This window comes from Musca vetustissima, unplaced genomic scaffold (assembly GCF_032173495.1).
Source record: "Musca vetustissima isolate MV318-11 ecotype Yass unplaced genomic scaffold, APGP_CSIRO_Mvet_v1 utg12465, whole genome shotgun sequence".
Taxonomy (NCBI): Eukaryota; Metazoa; Arthropoda; class Insecta; order Diptera; family Muscidae; genus Musca; species Musca vetustissima.
This window is the reverse complement of record NW_026876202.1, coordinates 60,848-80,159: the sequence shown is the minus strand read 5'-3', so window position 1 is coordinate 80,159 and position 19,312 is coordinate 60,848. Positions and strand designations below refer to the sequence as shown.

The 19,312-nt window shown below is 31.0% G+C and overlaps 1 protein-coding gene across 1 annotated transcript; it reads left to right on the top strand.

The window, feature by feature from the left end:
* Nucleotides 1-8,307: 8,307 nt before the first annotated feature.
* Nucleotides 8,308-16,858, top strand: LOC133338733 (aromatic-L-amino-acid decarboxylase). The gene is made up of 5 exons (XM_061546856.1): nt 8,308-8,382; nt 11,011-11,096; nt 15,383-15,617; nt 15,681-16,079; nt 16,145-16,858. Exons 2-5 carry the CDS (start codon nt 11,017-11,019, stop codon nt 16,856-16,858), a joined length of 1,428 nt encoding a protein of 475 aa, XP_061402840.1. The 5' UTR covers nt 8,308-8,382; nt 11,011-11,016.
* Nucleotides 16,859-19,312: the final 2,454 nt, after the last annotated feature.

The window sequence follows — 19,312 nt, the reverse complement described above, 5'->3', positions numbered from 1 at the left end:
TTTCTAAAGAACACATAATTCGGCAAAGTTTTTCGATATCAAACCAATGGCTATCATAAGAAAAAATTCTATTCAGCTATGTTTTTGTAATAAAGCAATTTAATTTAGCACAATTTTTGTAATAAAAAATTCAATTCAGCCAAGTTTTCTTAAGAGAAATTTAATTTAGCAAACGTTTTTTATAGGGTAACTCAATTCAGCAACGTTTTCTGTAGCAAAATTACCAAATAATGACGAGTTTCATTATAAGAAATCAATTCAGCTATGTTTTCTAATGAAAAATGTAATTCAGCGAAGTTTTATTAAGTAAACATAAATTAAAAAAATTTATACTTTAGAGACATTAATTTAGCAAGGGGTTTTCTATAGAGAAACTTAATTCAGCAAGGTTTTTCTGTAGAATATATAATGATGATTTATATTTGAAAAATTCAATTCAGCAAAATTTTCGTAATGAAAATTTGAGTTTAGAAAAGATTTGGTAATAAAAAATGGAATTTAGCGAAGTTTTCTAATCAGATACTCAATTCAGCAACGTATTTTCTGTAGAAAACCTTATTGAGCAAGCGTTGTCTATAGCAAATCACAATATAACGATGATTTTCATTAGAAAAACTTAATTGAGCGAAGCTTTTGTAAAGTAAGCAACATTTTTTTCTAGGATATTACCACAAAAATATGATTTTCATTAGAAAAATCAATTCAGCAAAGTATTTGTAAAGAAAAATTAAATTATGCGATGCTGACTGTAATAAAAACTGAATTCAGGAAATATTTTTATAGGAAAAACTTTATTCAGCAAAGTGTTTCTGTATTAAATCACCATATAAGGAAGATTTGCATTAGAAAAAGTCAATTCAGCAAAGATTTTGCAATGAAAATTTCAAATTCAGCAAATTGTTTCTAATAAAAAATAATTTTTAAGTTTTCTTAAGAAAAAACTGAATTCAGCAAACGTATTTTATAGAAACGCTAAATTCAGCAAAGTAGGTCAATAAAAATAACAATAAACGAAGATTAATAGATATAGATAAGAAAAATGCAATTCAGCAAAGAAATCATTTAATTCAAAACTGTTTTTCTGATCTATAATTAAATTCTGAGAAGTTTTCTTACGATAAAGTTAATTCAGCAAATGTTTTCTATAGAAACTACTCAATTCAGCAAGGGTTTTCTATAGGAAAACTTAATTCAGCAAAGTTTTTCTGTAACAGATCACAGTATATGGACGATTTTCATCAGAAAAATTCAACTCAGCAAAGTTTTTGCAACGAATATTTAAATTTAGCACAATTTTTGTAATAAAACAATAAATTCAGCGAGGGTTTCTTAAGGGAAACTAAATTCTGCTATCGTTTTCTATAGAAAAACTTGATTCAGCAACGTTCTCCTTTAAGAAAATCACCACCTACTGATGATTTTCAGTAGATAAATTCAATTCAGCAAAGATTTTGCGATGAAAAATTTAATATATAATTAAATTCAGCAAAGTTTTCTTAAGAAAAACTGAATTCAGCAAACGTATGATGATATGAAATTGAATTGAAATGAGCAAAGTATTACAATAAAAAATCACAATAAACGAAGATTTTCAATTACAAAAATTCAATTCAGCAAAGTTTTTGGAATGAAAACTTTAATTCAGCAATGCTTTGATCATAAAAACAATTTTTATAATGGAATATGTAATTCAGCACAGTTTGTATAGTAAATAATTCAACTGCGCTAGTGGCAACGGTATTGTTCCGTCTTTTTTTAATATTTTTTTTTTTTAAATATCTCCCTTTTCAAAACTTTTACTTAATGACCTCCATAATTCAGTACGTGTGTGTATATGTCTCTATTAATACAAAATGTTATAAAATTCTTAAAATTTGCCTACTTCGAAAATTCAATTAAAATGTCAAAATCTTAACAAAAAAAAAACAAATTTTGTAAATAAAACACAAAAAACGCCTTAGCCACAAAAAGGGCCCCTCTAAACAAATTCTCAAGACAATGCAAACACACACAGAATTTACCAAGCACTCCATTCTATATGTGGCTGAGTGTGTGTGTGATACGCACACACAACCCCCTTTTGTAAACCCCACCGACAACCAAACGACCACCCGATCAACCAACTCGGCAAACCAACCATTCAACCGGTCCTCCGTGCAAAAACTTTTTGCTTTAAAAGCTGCCCCAACCAACGGAAAGCACTCAGTCGAGTTTTGATTGTTGCTGTGTTAAGCCGTCGTCGTCGTCGTCTGTCAATAACAGTAACTCTGTGTAACTGTAACCGTCGCTAAACACTGTGTGTCGTGTGCCGTCGTTAACCTGTCTCTCTATACAGTTCTCACTCTCTCTATCGTTGAGTGTGTAACAAGTGCAAAATAAAATAAAACTATTTTTAAATAGAATTTTTTGAAAAAAAAAACAAAAATTTAAATTCAAGTGTTTTGAAGTGCTAAAAATACTCTCTTCTCTCATTCACACACTCCCTTAAACTCCTCCAATATAAGTGACTTGTGTGCAAATTTAGAAATAAAAAACGTCTAAAATTAAAAAAAAAAAAATAAATTTGCAAATTAGGCAAATTTTGTAACAAAAAAACCAGCAACAAAAGAAGTGCTTATTCTTACATCGAAAATAAATAAAAAAATAAAATAATTAAATTGTTGTTATTGTCAACAATTCCCAGCTTCTTTGTTCCTTGCCGAAAAAAAATCTGAATACATAAAAGGTAAATTAAAGTTAGAAAAATCAATTAAATTTTGTGAAAATTGTTGTCGCATGTCTTCGTTTGTTTTTTTTGTTAATGTTGTTGTCGTCTTTTTTATTGTTGTATTGAATGGCTGTTAATTTTCGCAAGCAATTAATTTCAATTAAGTTTTAAATTTGCAAACAAAAAAAGTTTTGCATGAAAAGGATTTTTTTCTTGTGTTTGTTGAGTATTTATTTTGTTGTGTGTATGTGTGTGTTCGCAGATTCGAGGGGCATATAAGATTATATAATATTTAGAAGGAATACTGAACTCAATTATTATTCGATAAACTGATTAAAACATTTAAAAATATTTTTCTGTGACTACGAAAATTGAGACTTATTGGGAATTTATTTTCAGAATCAGCAGATTAATATTGGGTCACTTTTTGAAAATATATTAAAGTGTCGAAGGGTGATAATTTTGAGAGAAAAAATATCAAATCTAGAAAACCAAGAAGCAAGGATTTTTTTAAAAAATTTTCTTGAAACAAAACTCATGACTATTTAAAAAAAATATATATTTCAAGAAATATTTTTTTAATGAAAAAATATTACAGTGATTTTTTTTTAATTTTTTGAAGGAGGATTTTTTAATGAAAGAATATTACAGCGGATTTTTTAAAATATTTTTCGAGGTCCACAACAGCATGAACTTTAAATAAAATATATATTTTTAAAAGGATATGACATCGAGAATTTTTTCGTGACTTTTTTTCAAATATATTTATAAATTCACAAAAATATATTTTCCTTCATTGTGATTTTTTTTTAAATTGTTAATAATTAGTGATTTTTTGAATATTTGTCATTGATTCAAAAACATTTTTAAAGACCTACTGAGAAGGAAGTCATTTGAAACAAATTGCAACATTATATCAAGATTTTTTTGGAATGAAAAAAAAATACTACAGGTCATATTGTCTAAAAAAAAAACTTTGAAGGGACTATATCGCGGATTTTTTTAACCTTCACCACACTGTGGTACAGGGTATTATGTCTTTGAGCATGTCTTTGAGCATATGTTTCTAACAGGTAAAAGGAAACGAAATAGACACATGGTTCCTTTTGAGAATATGCATAGAATCACTTTCTGAGTCGATTTATGCATGTCCGTCCGTCCGACGTCCTGTCTGCCCATGTATTTTTGTGAACAAAGTACAGGTTGCATTTATGATTCGATTTGGATGGAATTTGGCACAGTTCACTTATTTGGCCCAAGGACGACCCCTATTGAAATTGGAGAAAATGGGTTCAGATTTAGATATAGCTCCCATATATATAGTTTCGTCCGATTTTTTGGTGAATGATACACCAAACTCCCAATATTTGTCCGATTGGGAGAACATTTTGCACAGAGTATTGAATTATGTCCAGACTGATGTATGCCAAGTTTTGTTGAAATCAGTTCAGATTTAGATAAAGCTCCCATATATAGTTTCGTCCGATTTTTTGGTGAATGATGCTCCTATCTCCCAATATTTGTCCAATTGAGACAAAATTCTGCACAGTGTACTGAATTAAGTGCAGCCTGATGTCTGCAAAGTTTTATTAAAATTGGTTCAGATTTAGACATAGCTCCTATATGCAGTTTCGTCCGATTTTTTGTGAATGATATAGCATACTCCCAATATTTGTGCGATTGAGCAAAATTTTGCATAGCGAATGCAATTGAGGAAAAATGATGTGTGATAAGGTTTGTTGAAATTGGTTCAGATTTTGATATAGGTCTTAAATATATTTTTGTTCGATTTATGCAATTGGTGCACCGAAGGGCCTATGTTTGTTCGATTTACACGAAATTTGGCAGAGGGTATTAAATTGAATATAAAGTGATGACAAAAAACAAATGTTCTATGCAAAGGGTGCTCCAATGGGTCCATGTCATTATATTTCCCATACATAATTTTACTCGATTTTAAACAAATGGTACACCATAGAATCCAAGTCTGCCCGTTTGACACGCAATTTTTATTGATTTCAGAATGGTATGTGTATGGGGGTTTTCAATTGCTTCAAATATCTATCTAGATAGCACATTTAATTTCGCCCGATTACATCGTAATGGTCCTCCATAGATTCTATGTCTGTTCTATCTACAGGATATTGTAGATGTTAACATATCTTGTGTGTACCCAAAGTGGTGAAGGGTATCATATAGTCGGCCCTGTCCGATTTTGAAATGTCCATACTGGTTTTAAGTGCATTTTTAAGAGGGATTTTTTTTAAATATATTTTTTCAAGTCAAAATTTTATGATAAATATTATTTTAACTCTATACATCTTAAAATATAATTTTTACGTTTTTTAAATTTTTTGAGAAATATTTTTAATTTTTTAACGGTAAAAAAATATAACAAACTAAAACCAGTGAGCGGAGCAGTATAGTCGGACGGGGCCGACCATACGATACCCTACACAACTACCACGAACTCTAACTTTTTGAGGATGTTTATTCCGAGTCTGAGTAATATTTCGTGATATTTGCCCCCTCTTGTCCGATTAAAGTTTAACAACACCTCTTCCTTACTTTTTTCGAATATTCAGTACAGTCCTTCTAATTACTTGTCCAGATTACCTTCACGATGGGTGTGTTGTGATTTTCGGATTATACTCTACTCGAAAACACACAAAAAATTATGTTTTCGGTCCATTTCATCCCAAAATTTTAATCTGATCATCACCGAAAATTGTAGGCGTTGTTCTTGACCATAACTGGAACTTCATGAAAAATTTCAAAGCCATCAGCGCGATATTTCTCCCTCTAATGTGGTAATGGGTTACTAAATAATATCTGAATACATAAGCACCTGTAAATATTTGACTGTAACTTCCACATCTGAGTAGATACATCACTATATTTGGTATCAATTTAAAGCCCAACCACTCCTCTTGGATATGCTATCAACTCCTGGGGTCTACATCCTCCAGGAGTAAATATATGCCATAGAATACAAATTTTCTCATTTTTCACACAAAAGTCAGGGTCCATTTGACCCGCTAAATATTGACCAATCTTTATCAAAACATGCATGCTTATTCTCTGGCCCGATCCCCTTCTCCATGCAAAAATTCGCGGTGTTTGGGCCATAATTGCGGCCTCTGGAGCGACCAGAAAAACCGACAAAAATTTAGTATTTGGTCCATTTCATCCCCTAAATATTAACCGATCTTTTCCAAAAACAATAGGGGTCTTCATTGGCCAGAACTCATCCTACATGCAAAATTTCGTGAAGATTGGTCCATAACTGTGGCCTGTATCGTGTTTACAAATTATAATTGACAGACGGACGGATGGACGGACACACATGTCTAGATCGACTCAGCTAGTCGAGATATGACGATCGGTATACTTAAAGGTGGGTCTAGGACCAATATTTCGCGGTGTTACAAACATTTGGGGCTGCACAAAGCTATAATACCCTGACAACATAGTTGTGTAGGGTATAAAAATGCTTGAATTTATTTTTTGGGAATTATTTTAATTTTTTTTTCAACACAAAAAATATGCATAATTCGAAAAAATATGAATAATTTTGTTTAAATTTAAAATTGAAGCATAAAAAAATAAAATTAAAAAAATTGAAACAAGTGTTTTTAATTTAAAGTCACAAAATAAAAAAATTTTAAAATTTTTAATTTTTTTATGTTTCGATTTTCAATTAATTTTTTGATATCTGCAATATTTTTTTGAGTGTTAAAAAAAAATCAAATAATTCTCATTAAATAAATATATAAACTTTGTGGTTGTTTTTTTCTGTGGGTTTATTAGATAAAAATGTAGGCGATAAGCATAAAAATTTACCACAAATGGGGGTATGCTATAATATTTTTAAAGTCCCAGTTTTTTTAAATAAAAATTAGTACAAGAAAAATATATTAAAATTTTTATAGAGTCCATAGAATTGACCTAAATTGCCATTTCGGGGTGCTTGAAAATATTTTTCAATAGAGTTTGAATATTATTCATGGTTTCATTTCGAACCCTAAAGGGGAGTAAACCATTGTATGACATTGGTTAACTTTATATTAAATGCTGGCAGATAGGCTATTTTATAAAAAAAATGACCAAGAAGTCAGGCGCCAACGAAACGAACTTCTCATTGGGGTCGTATCACTGGTAACGTAAGAACTTCGAATTGTCACAAGAGACATTTGGGTTTGAAAGGTTTTTTGTTAAGAAGCTATTAATAGCTTCTGGAGAGAATAACCCAACAAAAAACTAAGGGAACTGATGAGGATCAGTGACCAGATCCGAAACTATAGTCTTCCCTGCCTTACCCCTCGGCGGACAATGCCATACATTCCCCACAAATAAATAGTTTTTTTTTATAAAAACAACAAACTGGGATTAAGCCTGACTATTTTGCAAAAACAAAATACAAATGGTATCCCAAATAACCCGCCAACACTAGTGTTACCATTTTTTTTTTTTTTTTTTTGTAAAAAATTGCTATTGCCAAGAAATTCATGAACACAGTTTGTCGATGGTAAATATTTGCCATTGATTGGAATTGACTTGGCTTAACTGGTGGTATTGCATTGAATTTTCAATATTTGACTACCGCTAGGTACTTGCTGTACTGGTCATGTTAACACACATCTGGCCATAGTATTTATTTCGTAAATCTTGGCTAAAAATGTTTCTAAGAAAAAATTAACAAAAATAAAAAACTAAAATTAAGCTGCGCTCTTTTTGATTCTCTTTGTTTAGTTTCATATCAAGGCTAACTAGAACAGCGAGCGAGTTTATTTTTATTATAAGCTGGTCGTCAGTTTTGTCGATTTAAATATTTGTTGTTTTTGTAATTGTTTGTATGATGTTATTGCATGCAATTAAACAAAAAAAACTAAAGCTGTTGTTTTAATTTTTTTCTTAAATCTAAAACATTTGCTTGATTTTGTCTTAAACATAATTAGCTATCCTCCATGGCCCTTATAATAATTAACGATTTAAATAAACTATTATTTAATAAGGAACATTTACATTTTTTCGTCTGTCCATTGTTAATTTGTCGAGATGATATGTACATTGTGTTGGGTATGATTTTTTGTGTTATTTTTATATTAATTGTTATTATTGTCTAAAGATTTTCTGTCTAGTCTACCTATATTTCGAATGTATAATTATTATAATTGTGTTTATTCTGCCATTTAAAAATATTCATTAATTCATGTTTTAATTTTTCAATACTAAGTTTTTTTGTTTGTTAATAGTATTCTATTAATAAATTAAAAAAATCTTTAAAGTTAATTTACATTAATTTAACTACTCGTTTTTTTATTTACAACAAAAAATGTGATGTCTCATTTTGCCTTGAATGTTTAATTTTTTATTTCTTATTTAAATTTTTTGTCTGAGAACTTCTTAAATGTTTAAGCATGCTTTCTGTTTGTTTTGTTCAATGTTTGGCCTAAATAATTTATTCCAAATTTACCTATTAATAATTTAATTTTGTTTTAAATTTCCAAATTTAATTCTTTTCCTAAATCCAAAATTTGAATTCGAAATCCATACAAACCAGAAAACGTGCTAACTAACCAAACACCATCATGTCTGACAAGAAAGATTCTGTAACTACTAATAACGAATCGAAATTCAAAATTAATGAGGATAAATTGGATACGAATGTTTCGGTGAGTTGGTTTAAAAAAAATTAATAAATAAATAAAATAAAAATAATAAAAAATCATACAACAACAATTACACACACCTCAACAATATAAATCTACGTTTTATAGACCTAAGCAGAGCTATTCTGAATATGAAAATTTTCGAATGTCAATGAATTCTTATTAACTAAAAACGTCGTTATGTTCTGCCGGACCGTACTTTTTTTACCCTCAAACATGTGATATGCATATGGAACATGTTCTGGAAATACATTTTTCATTCACTAGGAATTTGAAACATAAATCTTCAAAATACCGAACATGAAGCTGATCATCCTTTTGTGTGGGAGCCCAAATCATCAAACTGCCGATTCTAGACCGTGTACTCTATATTAGAGACATTGAAAAAAAGAATCTATATCAAAAATAGTCAGCAAAACTGTTTTTCACTCTTGTTTAAAGGAACTATTCTGCAAAAGGAATGATCGGAACTAGATCTATCGTCTAATTCAAGAGAAAACCGGACATGGCATGGAATCTCCAAGAAATTTTCCGTCGTTTTGCAAAGGGACAATGAAGTATAATTGCGTTGTACCGCAACGAAATAGTTTAATGAAACTATTCCGCAAAAGGTACGATAGGAGCTAGAACTATCGTCTATTTCAAGAGACAGCCGGACATGGCAATATTAACATTGACTTTTATTCCAATCAATAATAAATATATCTTAATGGATCTCCCTGGAATATTTCGACGTTTTGCAAGCGGAATAACAACAAAGTAGAGTAGGGTCCTACCAAAACGACCCTACTCTACTTTGTTGTTATTCCGCTTGCAAAACGTCGAAATATTCCAGGGAGATCCCTTAAGATATATATATTATTGATTGGAATACCAATGTCCTGGAGGGTATCGCCTTCGTTCCCGACCATACATATACTGACAGGTACTTGAAATAAAAATATAGGGAACATACCAAAAAGTGTACCTATACCGACATTTCTACAAACCGATTATGGTTCTAAACATTGGTCCTAGACCCCATGTTTCTTTGGACAAATTTGTTTCAAAAAATGTTGTTTTCATCCAAACTTTGCCCATCTTATTATTTCTTCCAAACTTAGTTCAAATTCGAAGTTCAAAGGAACTATTCTGCAAGACAAACGATCGATACTAGACCCCATTCATTATTCATTTAATTAATTTTGGTACCTTTTACCTAGTTGGGATCAATAATAAATATATTTTATTCCATTTCCAGGGTATATTTCGGCGTGTTGCAAACGGAATGACAACAAAGTAGAGTTGGGTAGATTCGGTACGAACTTGTTCAAAGGACCTATTCTGCAAAAGGAACGATCGATACTAGACCATATTCTTTGTTCATTTAATTCATTTTGCTACCATTCACCTACTTCCGATCAATAATAAATATATTTTATGGGATCTCCGGGGAATATTTCGGCGTTTTTCAAATGACCAAAAAAGTAGAATTGGGTCATTCCTGAACGAATTATTCTGCAAAAGGAACTATCGGTACTAAGCCCTATTCTTCGTTCATTTAGTTGATTTTGCTACCATTCACCTAGTTCGGATCAATAATTAATATATTATCTCCAGGGTATATTTCGACGTGTTGCAAACGGTATGTCATCGAAGTAGGGTTTGGTCATCACTGAACGCACCAGTTCAAAAGAACTACATGTTCTGCAAGAGGAACGATGGTAGGCTTAATTTTTCATTCATTTTGCTTTCGTTCACCTACTTCCGATCAATAATAAATATATTTTATGGGATCTCCGGGGAATATTTCGCAGTTTTTCAAACAAAAAAGTAGAGTTGGGTCATCCTAGAATGCACCAGTTCAAAATAACTATTATTCAAAATGAACGATTGGTTTTAGACCCTATTCTTTGTTCATTTGACTCCCGTTCACCTAGTTCCGATCAATAATAAATATATTTTATGGGATCTTCGGGAATTATTTCGACGTGTTGCAAACGGTATGCCATCGAAGTAGAGTTGGGTCATCCCTGAACGTACAAGTTGAAAGGAACTATTCTGCAAAGGGACTTATTCTGGAAAGGAATTATTCTGCAAAATGAACGATCTTTACTAGGCCCTATTCTTCGCTAATTTTGCTCTCGTTCACCTAGTTCCGATCAATAATAAATATATTTTATTGGATCTCCGGGGAATATTTCAATGTGTTGCGAATGGTATGCCATTGAACTAGTTCAAAGGGAGTATTCTGCAAAGGGAACGATTTGTACCAGGCTCTGTTTTCGTCCATTTTGCTCCTGATCACCTAGTTTCTTCAGCTCAAATCGTTCATCTAGATCTTTCGGATTTATTGACCGAATTAACTGACATATAATTATTCACTGGAACGTGTCGGTTAATTCGGTCAATAAACTGAACTAAAATGAACTATGGAATTAAATTAATGACCTAGTTCCATTTGTGGAACGAACCGAGAAAAATATCGATCCGCCTAGGGAATGACATGACATCGTTAGATCGGATCAGAAATGTTTAGAAGCAAATTTTAAAATTATGTGATTATCAGATTTAAAATAATTATTTTCTTGGTATACATATTCAAAATAATCATTTTTATTATCTATATATTTTTCTCTTTTAATTTGTCAGATCGATATGGAGGCCCCAGAATTCCGTGAATTTGCCAAATCAATGGTCGATTATATTGCTGAATATTTGGAAAACATCAGAGATCGGTAAGTAGAATATCTCCAAAATGAATTATAATAAAATACAAATTAAGAAGACCATTTGGTCTTATACAAGAAAATCTGTGGCGATTTTAAGACCTTTAGGTTGAAGACTACAGTTTAATAGCTTTCTTTGAGAATATATCACCTTTAGGACTTCTAGAAGAAATTGGTATTTTATAAGAAGGTCTTGTGCGCAGTTATAGCAGCATCTTCGATCACAGAAAGTCGTTTCTAAGAAGTTTTTTTGGGTTTCTATTAGAATCCCTTTGCTCACATATTTCTAAAACCTTTGACGCATATGTTAGTAATTCAATATTCCCAATATGATGTTATTTCCCTTGAAATATTTCATCAGCGCTTTCAGTATTTCTAATTTATTATTTGTTTTAATTCCGACATTAAGCCACAGCTTAGAATGGTCTTTAAATGTGAATTAACAGTTTCTGAAAACAAAGTCAGTGTTAAAGTTGTTACAAATTCCGGTTTCAGACAGGTGTTCGGTAAATATTCCAATAATTCAGGTGACTCAATTCAAGTTAAATCGATTCGATTTGAAGAGAATGTAATCACACAAAACAAGTTCGATGTATGAAGGTAATTTTGGATGAAAAAAATTAAAAAACGGAAATGAAAGTATTTGAAAGAACTTTTTGTGTGTGTGCGCAATTCAATAATGTTTCAGTTAATTAGCATAAGATCAATGAATTATACTTTCAAATTTGTATTTATCCTCCTCCCATACAACGTATTTATGGCTAATTATTGAAAAAAGGTTTATTATTGAAATTTTGCAATTGATCTTGAAACAATGTTGTTAAGTTATTCAAACAAAAATATATACACGATTTTTTGACCTAGACATTATTATGAATTTAAATAAATGAATAGGGGCCTAAAATGTGTTACAGTGTATTCCCAGTGGAGAGAGGAACTAGTTGTGAAATAATTGTCAGGTTACTAAGAAATTTATTTTTAACATTGTTGCAAATTTTAAAATACAAATTTAAAATACTAATATTGATTTTGGGAACTAGTATCAAATTTAAAATATTAATTTGTATATACCATCTTTGAAGGTAAAAGACAAGAAAACAGAAAATTAAAAAAATTTGATCCAGTATCATTGAACTTCTACATGAACTAGTAGACTAGTTCCAAATTCCGAAATGTCATGTTAATACTTATAGTGTTTTCTCTATCAAAACAAGTTATTAATGGCTAATTGAAAATGATTATTGAAATTCGCGATTGATATTGAAATAAAGTAGTTTATTTATTCTGCAAAATAATTAGTTTATTCTACAAAATAACATAAATAAATAGAGGTCCTAATGTGTTTCCCAGTGGAGAAAGGAACTAGTGTTGAAATATTTGTAATGTTACTAGAATATTGATTTTACAAACTGAATATCAATTTGAAATAATATTTAGGACCATCCTCGAAATTAAAGAAGATAATAAGAAATGCCGACAGAAAATATTGACTAGATATTGATAATTGAACTTATACATGAACTAGGGACTAGTTCCAAATTAAACAAATATTTTAATATTTTCATTGTTTCTCCGTCAAAACTGGTTATTAGGAGTTAATTGAAAGTTGTTATTGAAATTCGTGATTGATATTGAAACAGAGTAGTTAATTTGTTCCGCAAAATTCATGACTTTGTGACTTAGATATTATTATGAATAAAAATATTTGAATAGGGGTCCTAATGAATAGGGTAAGTTTAAAGTTTAAAATATTATGTTTAGACCATCATCGAAGCAGGGAGAACAACACCGAGAAATTAAAGAAAAAAATGGCAGCTTAATTTCTTGGGAAATTTTTGATCTAATAGCACATAAGCTCTGTAAGAACTAGGCAAGTTCCAAATTCCAAAATATGAATTTTGTACTTTCTAGTTCTTGAAGCAGTACTTGAAAGCGGCAAAGGAACTAGTCCATGCATTTAATTCCATAATTCCTCTTTACTTCAACCGTTCATTGGTTCATTTCAGTTAATTCGCGTCAATGAACGGAATGATCTAGATGAACGTTTGGATCAAAAGCAACTAGGTGAACGAGTGCAAAAAGAATAAAGTGGAGGACAAGGAACTATAGTAAAGGGACGAATGTTTCTTTTGTAGAATAGTACCGATTGTTCATTTTGCGGAGTTCCTTTGAACTAGTTCAATTGTTTTCCTAAATCAAATAATTTCAATTGTTTTCCCTAAATTCTTTGTTACGGCTAAATAACAAAATGTATATTGAAATTTGTGATTGATATTGTGACAAGGTTAGATTAGGTTGAAAAGAGGGTTAGGTTGAGACAAAATAGTTAATTTTTTCCACAAAATACACGATACATTGACCTATACATTATTATCAATAAAATAATTGAATTAGGGTTCTAATGTGTGAACTAAAATATTATTTTTTGATCCTCCCTGAAGTTGAAGAAGAAATACTGAAAACAAAATATTGAACTCTTCCAACACCTAAAGACTATTTCCCAATTCCAACATACTATTTTTATACCCCCAATGTTTTTTTCTTCCCACCAACGGCTAATTAACAAGGCCATTCGAAATTCGTGATTAATATTGAAACAATGTAGTTAATTTATTCCGCAAAATACACGATTTTCTAACATTCCGACCTAGACATTATTATGAATAATATAATTGAATAGGGGTCCTAATGGTTGACAATATATGTTCCCAGTGGAGTGAGGAACTAGTTGTTGTGTTACTTAGATATACATTTGAAATTTAGTTGAAATTTTAGAATATTGAGGTCCTTCTCGAAGTTGAAGGGGAAATACAAATAAATTAAAAAAAATTGGCCTAATATCACTGAACTAGAAACTAATTCCTAGTTCCAAAATATGAATTTTGCTCTTTCAATTAAGTTTCTCTTACTCAACTTAGTTAAGGTTAATTAAAAAGGCCCATGGAATCTAGTGATTGATATTGAAATAGGTAGTTAATTTATTTCGAAAAATACACGATTTTTGTTACACTTCAACCTAGACATTATTATAGTGTAAAGATTCCGTTGGAGATAGGAACTAGTTATTTAATAATTAAACTGTTACTAAGTTATTATTTGTTTATCTGATTAGGTACGTGGTCCTCGACTTCCAACATTTAAGATGAAAGAGAATTGAGAAAAAATTTAGAAAGTTAGTTTCTGATCTCAAAGCTGGAGACTAGTTCCTAACTAGGAGATATTTTTACCTTCCTAATTATCATTGAGGTTACTTTCTGATATCAAAAACTAGAGACTAGTTTCTTTTGCTTTTTCAAAAATTCTTTAGCTTTTTTATCCATACTGATAACTTTTTAATTAATATTATCACATAACTAGTTCCATGCACTAGTGATTTAGCTGCAATGTTAGTTCCTTCACTAGTACAATTTATTGGGAATGTATACCGCAAATGATTTCCAAAGATTTATAGTCTAAAATTCAACTTATTACAATTTTTTAATTATCATAAATTCATTTCACAATTAGTTCCCTGCCCTAGTGGGTTATCTGTGCAATTCTCTCCATTACAGTTTCACCAGACATTTATCATTTTTATTTCATTTTTTTGATATTATTGTAGCTACATTTTGTGTATCTTAATGTACAATTACTTGTCTACCACGTTTCACTAGTTAATAAACATAACAAACAAAAAATATCTATGTGTCAAGGTTTCATTTAGAAACGTTTCTTTTTTTGTGTCTTGCTTCAATTGAAATAAAATTAAATACTAGAAACTTTGTGTGCTGTTATTGTTGTATCTATGAAATGTGATTGTTCGAACATGGAAATGCGAAGTGTGTTCTTATAATCTGCATCAAGGTTTAGTTATTTTTTGTTCTATAGGTATATTTTTGGCATTTCGTTCCGGAGTTCATTAATGAAGGTTAAAGGAAGTAATAGAGGGAGGGGAGGAGGGTAGGTTATTTACTTGAAGCGATTTATTACCTTGGTAATAACTTGAATATAACATTTTGGCTTTAGAAAATTAAAATGAAATCATGGGAAATCCTTCAAAGCTTAAGTCGAGACAAAAAATTTTGTTTTTCCAGTATTATCGACAAGCGGGATAATTTAAAATATTTTTTTAAGACAATATTTTTTAAAAATATTTTTTAAAAATATTTTTTATACACTACAAGGGTCAACAAAAGGCGCGGGATTTTAAAAATATTTTTAATGGACCTACACATGGTGTGGATTTTTAAAAATATTTTTTTAATATTGTTTTTAAAAATATTTTTAACTATTTTTTCTTATTCTTTTATTTCCAGCCGCGTCCTGGCCGATGTAAAGCCTGGCTACTTGCGTCCCTTGATTCCCGATTCCGCTCCCGAGAAACCCGACTCCTGGCAGGATGTTATGAGTGACATTGAAAGGGTTATTATGCCCGGTGTTACACATTGGCATAGTCCCAAATTCCATGCCTATTTCCCCACCGCCAATTCATATCCAGCCATTGTGGCTGATATGTTGAGTGGTGCCATTGCCTGTATTGGTTTCTCATGGGTAGGTCCAAAAAGCCATTATTTTCTTTTGCTTTCCAAATAATAATTTTTTATTTCCCTACAGATTGCCAGTCCCGCCTGTACCGAATTGGAGGTGGTCATGATGGATTGGTTGGGCAAAATGATTGGTTTGCCCAAGGAATTTTTGGCCTGTTCCGGCGGCAAGGGTGGCGGTGTTATCCAGGGTACAGCCAGTGAGGCCACATTGGTTGGTTTGTTGGGTGCCAAGGCTAAGAAGATTCAGGAGGTTAAGAAGGAACATCCCGATTGGACTGATGATATTATTGTCTCCAAATTGGTGGGCTATAACTCATCGCAGGCTCATTCCTCGGTGGAGCGGGCAGGCCTATTGGGTGGTGTTAAAATGCATTCTGTACCCTCGGATGAAAAGAACAGTATGCGTGGTGAGGCCTTGGAGGCTGCCATTAAAAAAGATTTGGAAGCCGGTTTGATACCTTTCTATGTAAGTTTGGAGGATATATTTTTCGAATAGAATTTTTACTGATTTTTTGTTTTATGGTTTTATAGGCCGTCGTCACCCTGGGCACCACCAACAGCTGTGCCTTTGATCGCTTGGATGAATGCGGCGCCGTGGGCAACAAATACAATGTATGGATCCATGTTGATGCTGCCTATGCTGGATCGGCCTTCATCTGCCCTGAATATCGCCATTTGATGAAGGGCATTGAGACCGCGGACTCCTTCAATTTCAATCCCCACAAATGGTTGTTGGTCAACTTCGATTGCAGTGCCATGTGGCTGAAAGATCCCACCTGGTTGGTGGATGCCTTCAATGTGGACCCCTTGTATTTGCGTCACGATATGCAAGGTTCCGCACCCGATTACCGCCATTGGCAAATCCCCTTGGGTCGTCGTTTCCGTGCTTTGAAGCTATGGTTTGTCTTGCGTCTGTATGGTGTTGAAAATCTCCAGGCCCACATTAGACGCCACTGTAAATTCGCCCAAGAATTTGCTGCCCTCTGCCGGGCCGATGATCGTTTTGAAATTGTCGGTGATGTCAACATGGGTTTGGTATGCTTCCGCCTTAAGGGACCCAATGAGTTAAGCGAAAATCTCCTGAAATTGATTAATGGTCGTGGCAATATCCATATGGTCCCATCGAAGATTCGTGATGTATATTTCATTCGTATGGCTTTGTGTTCGCGTTTCACCAAATCGGAAGATATGGTTTACTCGTGGAATGAAGTCTGTGCCGCTGCCGATGAAATGTTGAAGAAATAAAGAGGGGAACAAAGATCGGGACAGTATTATCGTGACCTGCAACCAACCATTACTTAATAAGTTTATAACGAAATGGGACCAGAACTGTGCAACATATTTAGGGAATTTAAATGTGCTTCATGTTTTTTTATATAATTTTTTTAATTTTTTGTTAGTTTTTAAGATTGTTAAATATGTGTGTTAAAATACTTATTTAGTTAAGTATATATAATAAAAAATATCGTTAAAGTGTATGTCATTTAAAATGGAGACAACTTAAAAAGAACAACAAAATACTCAAAATTATTAAATAAATGTTCTATTTAATTAAAAAAATCAAAAAATGTGTTACTAAAATAAGGCGTGAATTTTTTAAAAATATTTTGTTCAAGGGTCCATAACCCAAGGCATAGATTTTTTAAAAATATTTTTTCAAGGCCCATAACCCTAGGCGTTAATTTTATAAAAATCATTTTTCAAAGACAATAACCCTAGGCGTGGATTTTTTAAAATTATTTTTTCAAAAGGCGTGGATTTTTTAAAATTATTTTTTCAAAAACGTGGATTTTTTAAAATTATTATTTCAAAGGCGTGGATTTTTTAAAAACATATTTTCAAAGGCGTGGGTTTTTTAAAAATATATTTTCAAAGGCGTGGGTTTTTTAAAAACATATTTTCAAAAGGCGTGGTTTTTGAAATTATTTTTTCAAGGCGTTAATTTTTTAAATTATTTTTTCAAAGGCGTGGTTTTTGAAATTATTTTTTCAAGGCGTTAATTTTTTAAATTATTTTTTCAAAGGCGTGGATTTTTAAAAATATTTTTTTCAAAGGCGAGGATTTTTTAAAATTATTTTTTCAAGGGCGTGGATTTTTTAAAATTATTTTTTCAAAGGCGTGGATTTTTTAAATTTTTTTTTCAAAGGCGTGAATTTTTTTTAAATTATTTTTTCAAATGCGTGGATTTTTTAAAATTATTTTTCCAAATGCGTGGATTTTTTAAAATTATTTTTTATTTATTATAAAAATAATTTTTTTTTATTATAAAAAATATAATTTTTTGTATATTTTCTTTCGAAACAAATATTTATTATTTTTAATTGTTTTTGTTTTAAATTTCATATTCATATGCATTCATATACAATTTGTTCAAAAACTCACCTCACTTACCGGCCGGCCACTGCTTTGCCTGTCTCACCTTCCACACAGTGTTGATGACGATGTTGTCCAATAAGAATGACGACGGGAAATTAAAAACAGCGGATTTTGACAATTTGACACTAACCTAACATATTCACTCATATAATTGCGTAACACAAAAATGCAAAGGACTTTACTGACATTAAACGAATAAAAATGATTTTTATTATTTTATTTTTGGGATTTTTTAAACATTTTTTTTTAATTTTATCTTGAGATTTTTTTTTGCTTTCTATATTTAGGATATTTTTAAAATCATTATTCTTTCGATTTTATTCTGAAAAATTTGAACTTATTTACTTTTATTTCATTTTTTAATAAATATTTCACTTGATTATTTTCTTCTAAGCAATTTCACTTATTTGTTATTTTATTTTTGGGATTTTTTTAAATTTATTTTTATTTTATTCTGATTTTTTTTTTACTTTTTTCACTTTTTATATTTAAGATTTTTTAATTTCATTATTTTTTGATTTTATTCTGAAAATTATAACTTATTTATTTTTTTTTTCATTTTTTAATAAATATTTCACTTGATTTTTTTTCTTCTCAACAATTTTACATTCAATTGATCAAAAGAAGCAACGAAGAACAAGAACGAGCAAGTGATTGATTCATTCTCTCTCTCTCTCATCTAGGAATTTTGGCAACACAAATTTGCATTCTCATTGATGGCCCCTGAAGAAACATTTTTTCCATTAAATTATTAACGAAAACACTATTATTTAATAATAATTACATTAATTGGCATTGACATTTTTATGATTTACACAATTTCAACATTTTTTTATCGCAAAAATTTATTAAATTTATATATTTTCACTAAAGAGGGCCCCATGAGCCACTGCCTGCCGTTAAAGCAAATGACAACTCTACTTCTCTTGCTCTCTCTCTTATTAGAACACAACCGAACATGATACTCACAAGCAAAGGGACAACATGAATTGACAAACACACTACACGGGCAAATAACACAACTTTTTGATAACAATTTAAACCGGGAAAACACTATTATTTCATAAATATTTTATTAATTACTATTTAGATGATAATAAATTACACTATTTTCAATTATTTATAACATTTATAACACATAAATTCACGACGAAACATTACAATGAACCGAACGCGCCGCTATCACAAATGACAACTGAAGGAAGATACAACTAAGAGCAAAAGAGTGATGCCAATGCACTGAACAGGAAAATGACAATAAACAATGGGAGACTCGTTCCTTCGCTCTCGCTCTCACACTCATAACATTGTATTTCTCTTATT